The sequence below is a fragment of the Cottoperca gobio genome, chromosome 8, assembly GCF_900634415.1.
Source record: "Cottoperca gobio chromosome 8, fCotGob3.1, whole genome shotgun sequence".
Taxonomy (NCBI): Eukaryota; Metazoa; Chordata; class Actinopteri; order Perciformes; family Bovichtidae; genus Cottoperca; species Cottoperca gobio.
In genome coordinates, this window is record NC_041362.1 from 17,278,895 (window position 1) to 17,288,633 (window position 9,739).

The 9,739-nt window shown below is 42.3% G+C and overlaps 1 protein-coding gene across 1 annotated transcript in view; it reads right to left on the bottom strand.

Moving 5' to 3' along the window:
• usp43b (ubiquitin specific peptidase 43b) overlaps window positions 1-9,496 on the bottom strand; it is a 70,977-nt gene extending 61,481 nt beyond the window's left edge. Inside the window, exons 1-2 of the mRNA XM_029438167.1 lie at window positions 8,548-9,496; window positions 3,249-3,395 (exon numbers count right to left, since the gene is read on the bottom strand). Coding sequence (XP_029294027.1) covers window positions 3,249-3,395; window positions 8,548-9,174 — 774 coding nt within the window. The 5' untranslated portion in view covers window positions 9,175-9,496. The remainder of the gene's footprint in view (window positions 1-3,248; window positions 3,396-8,547) is intronic.
• Between the last annotated feature and the right edge of the window lie 243 nt (window positions 9,497-9,739).

Consider the following 9,739-nt stretch of genomic DNA (forward strand, 5'->3'; position numbering starts at 1 on the left):
AAGAGACTGTCACAAGAGATGTTCTGCTCTGGACAGAGTATGAGTCTCTCTCTCTCTCCCTCTCTCTCTCTGATTACAGCACCTATTCTTCTGAAATGATCCCTAATTAAAAACATCAGGATGTTTTCACAGTTCCACAGAATGGCACAGAGATTAACAAGGGAACTGTACACAGGAGCTTAATACTGCAGTTAAATGTGTCATAGAAAGCTGGACCTCCAGCAGCTAAGACCTCCATCTTATTCCGGACTGGTTAGGAAAGATACAATCTGCTGCATCAATGCACAAAGATGACATACAGACGGTGCATTCTCTGCTTGTATCAGCACTCTCATTCTTTTGGTTGCATCCCAAAGCTTATGACCACAAAGAAGGTTGGAACAAAGACTTATCCTTAATTGAGTGATTCGTTTCATAATACAGGATTCAGCATTGCTGCAGCCAATGCACGTAACCAATGGTCAACCTCACAATTCTTTCCACTTTTCTTCGGAAAAAGAATTCAGATGCATGGTCTAATTCTTCGAGGTACCAATCAGCATCTGCTTTGCATCACACTCAGCTTCTAGTACAGCTACAGATCTAGTGCACATCTGAAGTCACAGTAAGATGACAACAACATCATCTGCAAAAACAGAGATGCCAACTTTAGTCATCAAACCAGACTCTCCAAGCCTTAGTTTGGTGCTTTGATTGTACGTGTACAAGAGTTTAACATATTAAATTGAGCGTGGAAAACCAGGAGATCATTAAAGTCATTAAAACTAGTGCCATGCCACTAGCAGGGCTAATGATTCAAGTTGACCGGGCACACCTTTGTGCTCTTTGGCTTATCCAAATTGCTACCTGAACCCACAATCTCTGCATGCGTTAATACGGTTATTGATTTGCTCATTTCTGGCATTACCTTAAGCTTTTATCGCCGCTAGTTTCTAAAGTTTTCAAGTTTTCCATTTTGACAAATGCATTTTGAAATAGCGGACCGGTTTGACAGGCCTCGCATATGGATTAGATTGTTCCAAAGCACAGCAGATTTTGGACAAGAATTGTCAAGGCGGCCGGCCAAAAGGAGCATTTGGACTGGGCAACGAATGTTACCACCAAGATGCTTCTGCGTGCTGTGAGTCCTGTATCCATGGTGTCTACCATGCGGTAGACAATCAAGTCACCATGGATACAGGACTCACAGTCCCGGTTTAGTCCACACCAGACTACTGGGCAATTTCATCCTCTACATCTCTGTGGAATCTGTTTCACATAAATCCAACAGTCCTCCAGACATGCCTCCATTCGGCCTCGGTTATAAAACAAATGGTCACTGCTTGTATTTTAGAATAGGAGCTGCCAAACATTAGCTTCATGACCCCACTTTATGTTCACCCCAGTTTGTATTGGCTGGATCATGTTTACTATGTTGGCTTTCACCCAATCAGGGACAGGATTTCTTTCTGACGAGTTAAAATGAGCCGTCTCTAAAGGAGACGCGAGCAAACCCATCCTTTCCTTCAATCAAATGAATCATGATGCTGACACCATCATATAGCTGGACCAGAGGTTAAGTCAACTTTTTTTTTTAAGGTTTATGTCTTCCACACCTCACCAGGGAGTTGGGTGTGAAGGGTGCAGTGACATTTTCCCTAGGGTGCTGCAGACTCATCGTGGCAGACCTTATCAGCAGCTTTCCAGTCCTAAGCTGTCATGACCCATGTGCACTCCAAGACACAGTCCAGACTCTCTCTCACCCCCCACTCTCAAACCTCACCCCATCGGTCACTCTCATCCTGAATTAAAAGGGCAACTACGCTCACAAGAACATGGAAGCTCAGTTCATGTGCTATCAGAGTATTCCGTATGAAAAACAGAAACAGAAGAAACTTGGGGGAGTTGTCAGGTAAGATTTTCATTGATAGAGGGAGCTGGCCATACACACAGATATAACTTATCACATGCTAATGGAAGGATTGTATATCATCTACAGTTGATAAAGGAGAAATGCTACACTCAAGACAGATCAAATGAGCTGGCTTACTCCAACAGACTTACAATATGACCCTGGATTGATAATGATATGCTTTGCTGACAGTGCATTCCTCTTCCTTTCAGAAGAAATTGCCTTTTCTTCCTTTTAATTGATACAAGTAGTCAGTGCAAGAAAAGGTTGCAAGTCTGACTTAACAATTTCATAGAAAAAGGAATATTATATCTTAAACTACTCAATGTATAGCCTTGGGAGTGTAAGACTTCCTGATCCCATAATGATGAAACAACAGAATAAATCATTTCAGTTAGTGCCTCGGGAAACAAAGGGCACTAGGTTTGAGTAGAAATATTCGCAATGACTCACCAACAGCAAGTGTAGTGCTTCTCATAAATTATACCACTGGTTATCACCCCGCTACAACTCTACAAAAAGAGAGATGTCTATTTCACAAGCAAAAACATGTATTTAATAATACATGAAAATGGTGCCTTAATGGCTCACAGCAGAGCAGGTCAAAGTTCCATTCAAGGACTATCAGGATGCACCGCGCCTGCAGGCCTACCTCGAGGAGGAGAGACGTGCCGAGAGAAAAATCAAACCAAAATCACCACACTTGTACTCTCCTTGTCCGCAGGCAATGCATTAGACACGGAGCAAGGTTGCAAAACTGAGATTGCCACACTGGTTTCGGTGAAATGAAAACTGCACTGCAGAACAAATTTTGAGAGCTGGAGGTAACCTCTGGAGAGTTATCTGTGAGGATCCTTTCAGGGGAATTATCAAACGGCTCCTGGACATCCTTATCAGGAAGGTTAGCTAGCTTGATAATAAACAACACAAACATGGACATTATTAGTGATATTGACCGCTGGAGGAAAAACATCTGGAAACATTTATCAAGCTTCGTGCAGCAACAGCGAGGAAAAGTCAATGCACTGGTATGACACACTAACCCGTTTGAAACTTTAAATATAAATAATAGAATATATTTTCACGTTAATTAATGTTTGTCCTAAGTGTGAGTTAACATTCATAAAATGATAATCCATTAGATGTTGTGAAATGTATTGGCTTCACTACATATGAAGCCACAGGAGTCCATGATATATGCATTAATTCATGTATCTACTCATAATGATTCATACATTACTTATGCATCAATTAAGAATGCAGTGTGAACTTTTATTATAAAAAGGGCGATGGGTTTCCTGTTCAGTAAATTATCATGTCATCTGTTACTACCTGAACCAGCCTTCTCGATTCTTACCTTTCCGGGAGCTTTGGTCTTGTTGTTGTTATTGTTGGAGGCCAGGTTGACGTCTTCATGGACGCGGTCCAACAGCCACAGGAGGAACTCCAGGGCGTCATGTTGGGAGTTACCACGAAACTGTGACCCATACTTGGACACTATAATCTGAAGAGGGGAATAGAGAAACAGAAACTGAAATCCATGAATATATTTATCCTATCCAATTTTGTTTTGCTTTAATTGGCTTTTATAATGTGACAGCTTGTTAGAATTAAAGCCATAGTGGCTACCTGGAGAAGCCAAATAAAATTGCTTTTCTAAAATATTATATAACAAAAAACTTGTTTACTGGTTTTGACAGCTCGGTGTGTTCGTTGGGCAGCTCTACCCGGGCCATCTCCACAGAACGCGCATTACCAGAATTGCAAATTTGCACTAAGGCTCTTCCCGCTTCCCTTGTCTCCATCTGACCCACACTTTGATGCAAAGTCATTTCAGATTTGCAAAATATGGCTTTGTCTAAGACTTAAAAAACATGCTTGTTAATAAAAGTATTGCCTTCACTCCTTTTCTTCCTCAAGAGACATTTTACATCAAAAAAGAGGTGTGAATAACATTCTTCTTAAAAGTAGGTTGAAGACTACTTTAGCTCGCACACAGTATAATGTGACTTCAGATGTGAATGGCACCGACTCAATTAGGCAGGAATTAGCTGCATGAACTGCAGTTGGCAGCCTGGAGAAGCGAAGGCAGTGATGAGAGATTATAGCAGAGGGAGCAGCAGACTGTAATCTTTGCTTAATAATCCACTAATATGTGATATGCCTCTTATATCTGTTACGCCATAACGTGATGTAGCATGTCTGATGAGGAAGTCAGAGGCCTGTCACTGAAGAGCTGCCAGTCGATGCTCAAAAGGACGGGCAGAGATACTGAATTAAAAATACTCTTTGCCCTGAAGTGTCCTGGAGTAAAGCATGTAGCTAAGTATTTGTCCAGTGCAGCAACTCAATGCAACATAATATAAAACTGTAGTTGTTTGAATACAACACAGAGTAGACTGGTATAGTCTCCCTTTCAGATCCCTTTAAAAGACGGCCGTTCAGTACGAGAAGAGTAATAACTCAATGGAAGTAGAGCCAGGACTGCGTCTTTAAAGTTTCTGAGATGCATCTACAGACAAGTGCAGAGAGTGAACATATACATCTATAAACAGAGAAAAACTGCTGCTGGAGTTTTGGCAGAATGATAAGGTCCTCTCATCTTCTCTTCTGATCTTGTCTTGAAAGTGAAGCTTCCTTTTTCTCATAGATCTAAAAGCGGAAAAGTAAAATCCAACACTGGATCCTTTCAATCGTTTTAAGTTAAACTGGTTGCAAAACACAAAGGGTTAATAAATATAGATTTACATGTTTAGCTAATAAATTGGACAGCTGCGTGTCTCTGTTGAGCAATGTTTTTATTACATCAAGAGCATGTGAACCAAGAGCCAGATGGACATTTTTTTTAACTGCATGTTTGCACTAATATTGTCACTTTTATCTTCTTATCTTTGTCTTCTCATCCCCCACTCTGGGAAGTCTTAGATTTTCTCTGAGTTTTTAAATATGATATTTACGACATTAAATATGCGTGTTCTTCAGATGTTGTGGATGTATTTTCACACACAGAAATTATATTGTTTATATGTTGTCATACTGATTGGAGAAGATTCAACATAATACAGCAGATCCTTTTTACATCGATGCACTTGAAACATTCAGGGTTGCCGAGCACAAATGCCCCCTGAGAACCATGGACACACACTAACATAAAGCTGTTGTGCAGCAAAGTAATAACAGTAATTACCTCCAGCCTTTTGAAGGTGGCAATTGTCTCAATGATATAATTGAGGTTGTGGAAAATGCCGTGTTTTTTATTGCTCTCTTTGGCATAATGGCCACTGGCCAATTTGTAATGTGTGTAATCATCTAACTAAAAGATAAAGGCAAAATTAGAAAACACTTCATCTTTTCTCTTTATCATTTAAGTAACTTTATAGCCAAGTATTTTAACTGTTTAACCATCATTCTACATAAATACAGTATATGAACCGTTCACATTTAGCTGTCTATTTGAACCTATTTATCCATTCCTGTTAGCTATCCATTTAAACTTTTATTTCATTACTTTTAGCTAGCTTAACTGTTTAGACTCGCTCGCTAGTTCATGTCAATTCCTTTTCTATGCGAGACGAGCAAACAGCTGCGATCACGATGAAAAAAAGGGGAGTTTTACATTTTGATGGCAAAATTTGTTTTTTTTTTGCAGAAAAACTGAGAAGAAAAAAGTAAAGCAGTGTGTCAGGATGTTTGGTCTTTACCTGCTCTTCTCTGTGGCCCTGGCCTACAGGGTTACAGATACAAACAAAAACAAAGTGCTGCTTCACGTCATGTACATTGTGGGAGAAAGTGCAGGTTGCTAATTTACACATGGTTTGCTAATAAGAGCAAGCTACTCGCTAAAGCTTGCAAGCGGTCACCTCCCCAACACGAAGAGCAGGAAGTGGTGAAGGCGATGTTGCACGATTTTCTTCCAGTGGGTGTTCTCCGTCAACACATGGCATTCAACTGTTGCAGCTGACTTAATATGTGGATATTTATTTCAAAATAACTTTAGTTACAATCTTTCCACATACACCCTGGCAACTGTAGAAGTCCATGTAGCCCTGTTAACGACTCACTGCTCTACTCTATATCTTCTGTGAACCGTCTGACTTACTGCAACCAGCAACATGGATAATCATTACAGAAATCAACACGGAGACGGCAAATATTGACACATTCCTGTGAGCAAAACCTGCTGTCGTCACAACACACATTTAGCTTCCTAAATAGGCCCATCAATAACTGTTGTAGGGAGGATGACATTCCTGCTCAGCTCACCCTCACTCCCTTCTTTCTCAGGCTTCTCATGTTATGGAAACCAATAAATTGGCTGTTGAGTAACTGTTTTAGTTTCAGGCTTTGTCCCTGTGTAGGCCTCTCTGTGCAAACACACCATCCTGCCAGGGGGGATGCAGAAAACGCACAGGAACTGTCCAGATCAAAAGCACACATCTGCTCCCAGGTTGAAGAAACTCAACCCTTCAACTGCAACGTCAGAGACACATCTGTGAGGGTGGAAGCTCAGGACACGTTGGAAATGTAACACAAAGAAGCACAGCGATACCAAAACTTTTGCGAACATTTATAAAAGCAGCCTCTCTTGTCCTACAACACAGGTGGTACTGGAATGTGGCGGAGCGCCAGGTATTCGGCAGGACTTTGTGGTTTTATTGTGTTCTCCTGACTGGGACTGCGAGGAGGCAACTGCTGATTCATTAACCTTGAAGAACTTTTGATCAAAGAGGATGATTCCACATTTACAAAAGGTGAACAAAAAGCAGAGCGTGTACGTCCTATTGGCAGGGTAATAGTCAAAAAAAGAGATGCCGTTTTCCTTTTATCATTTCTCATCAAAATTCATGTGGTGTGATTTTGGGTACTATAGGTAGTCCTTTTAATCTGGCTGCATTAGCTGAACCTTTCCAACGCCCTTCTGACAAACACTTGACTTTCAGAGGCCTGTAAAGACTGATAATCAACTTAGAACAACAATAGATTCATTTAGCATGTAAATAAAGACCAATCCTTTTAGGATGATGGTTTAGAAGTGATGTGTGCTGCCTGGAGTTCCCACAACTGGGAGCTAGTTCTGCATCTCAGACACAAGCCTTGGATCTATCTGATCATTTTATAATGCCTCCCTCCAGGCAGCTGTGGTATTACTCAACAGGCAATTTCAGAAGGCCCTGGACCTCCTACAGTCACAAACCACAACCAAGATGCACAGCAATGTGTGTGTTTGTGTGTGTGTGTGTGTGTGTGTGTGTGTGTGTGTGTGTGTGTGTGTGTGTGTGTGTGTGTGTGTGTGTGTGTGTGTGTGTGTGTGAACACAGGAAACATCTAATCACACACAAGGGAGAGGGCTTAGTGTTTTTCTTTGAATCTATCTTTTAATCTTGGCAAGATGTTTCCATGTTGTTCCCTCTGATTGTTGTCCTGAAAATATTTGTTATCCGAGTCTCATGAGATAAGAGGAACATTAAAGTGTGGAATTTGGGGAATTCTGGTTGACAGGGAAGTCTTTTAGTGAGCAGAAGAGAAATAAATAAAACCAATGTTAAAATTGATTCTGACTACATTTCAAATGCAGCAAAAATAAAACGTTGCTGGTTTTCAGGTTGGCTTTTCTCATTTAAATGCAATCAAGTGTGAGGAAAGACATGAAACTGCCTATACAGTAGGGGTCAGGATATTCCAGTAGCCATACTTGTACTCATTTCTTACGGGGTAATTAGCATTTCCAAGAATAGATCCATTGTGGAGTTCTTTTGTTCGCTGCTCCATATTATCTACTTCTTGCCTTGAACTATGGCTCATAGAAATCCAGAGCAAAGAGCTGCAGGCAGATAAAGTACAGTTGCTTTTTCTCCCCTATCTCCAGCGTGGGCAGAGTAGGAAAGCCTGAGGGTCTCCTGATAGGGCTCTGTCGCAGCCCCTGATCCTCAGGGAGGGAAGATTCTTAAGTGGAAAGTGAATCATCTCCTCCCTGAGCCACTGCACTTTGCATCACAGCTGCAACACTACTAAGTAAACACTTTAATGTCACCTGTATCTTACATGACTCGCCATGCTGTGAGAGGAAATAAAACGCTAGTTGTTAGTTAGTGCTGCACAGACCTGCAGCTCCGAAGTGAGGATTAACGATGCCAGCAGTGTGAACCTGGTTTCTATTACTAAAGTTTTTAGTGTCGTAATAAAGGTTGGAAGAAGACACCTGCTGACCCCATGTCCTCAGACTGCAGGGACAGCAGCCTCATAATCACTTCGCAGGAAAACAGTGAAGTCACAGGGCAAAGCACTACACACTCATTACTGCATGTGGGGAAAATAATGGTTGCTATACTATTGGCAATTATAGCAAATGATGCAAGACTTGTGACACCCCTGCCTTGTCTGAACATTACATTTGTGCACTTCATAGTGGTGTTGATGATGGCATACTGTGTGCATAACATGTGATTATGTTTGACCAAACAGTAGGCTTACTCTGCACTTCAGGTACCTTTAATGTGAAAGTATGTGTTTAGTTAATGATAACCACTGAAAATGTAAGACATCCCTTTTTAATATTTTATTACCAGCGCTTTTCATCACTGAATCTACACATTACTGAGCTCACGTCCACCTGCAGACATGTGTGTGTTTTGGCTGATGTGTTGTACTTTGGGTACCTTGAAGTCCACAGACAGTTGCGGGGTGTACTCCAGAGTCCACAGAGCCCTGACAAGTGATGCCAACTGCTCCGTGACTTCTCCCTTGGCAAGCTGCGTCTCATCACTTTTGACCACCCCGTTGATTCTCGTTTGACTCAGGTCCAGCTTGTATCGCTCCAGCCCCAGGTACTCTGCGAGCAGGTCGGTGTTGCTCAGACACTGGACCACAGCGTTCATGAAACAGGTGTTCCCGTGGTTTTTCAACCCCTGCACACCTGGGATTCTGTCTGCGTATTGGTAGAGTAGTTTTTCTCTGCCGGTGCACAGGGAAGAAGAAGTGCTTGAAGTGGTTTTCACTGCACGATCCCAAGTCACATATAGTTCCTCTTTGATGATTCCCGAGCCGGCGCTGAGGGTGCAAGGTGCGCCATTCCGAAAGCCCCCATCGTCGTCCTCCACGTCCTGCGCGTCAGCGTCTCCAAAGTGGGTCAAAGTGCCCAAAGTTTTGATGATTCTGTTCATAAAACTCCCTACAGACTTCAACGATTTCCTTTTAAAAAGCTTCCCAGATTTCGGCTTCTTCTCTTTGCGCTTCTCCTCCTTCGATGTCGGCATTTCCTTCTTGACTCTGCTCTGTTTCTCCATGACAGTGCTTCTACTCCCTCGCTCGTCTATTCTGAGACTGATAATTGTGTAAATTCCGACGCCGGTGTGTCACTTCTCTGCCAGTGTCCCCTGTCCGGATAGCAGAGGGAAAAGCGCACATGGGTGACACCATCGCGGAGCCAGGAGGCACAACAGCTCACTGTTAATCCACCCAGCGCTGACGGAAAACCTTCCTCATCCATCCCAGCACTTACTGGAGGCGTTCATTATTACACCGACACCGCTGTCACAAGCAGCATCTCGTCATGCCCAGCGCAACATGAGCCGCTCTGCCGTCCAGCTGCAGCACTCACTGAGCGCTCCCCTCCCATCGCTCCCAACTTCGCCTGGAAAAGGCTTGTGATTGTGTAGCTGCCCCCTCCCACTTCCCTGCACATGGAGGAGATCAGAATGTACACTGTGGATTCTATACCAATCTGACACGGAAATGTTTTTCTTTTACTTTCCATGGTGGGAAAAGTACCCAAATCGATTACTTATCTTAAAACAACAATAGCATAGTGTAAAATAGGGTACTGCTAAGTTAAAGTATTCCATTCAGACC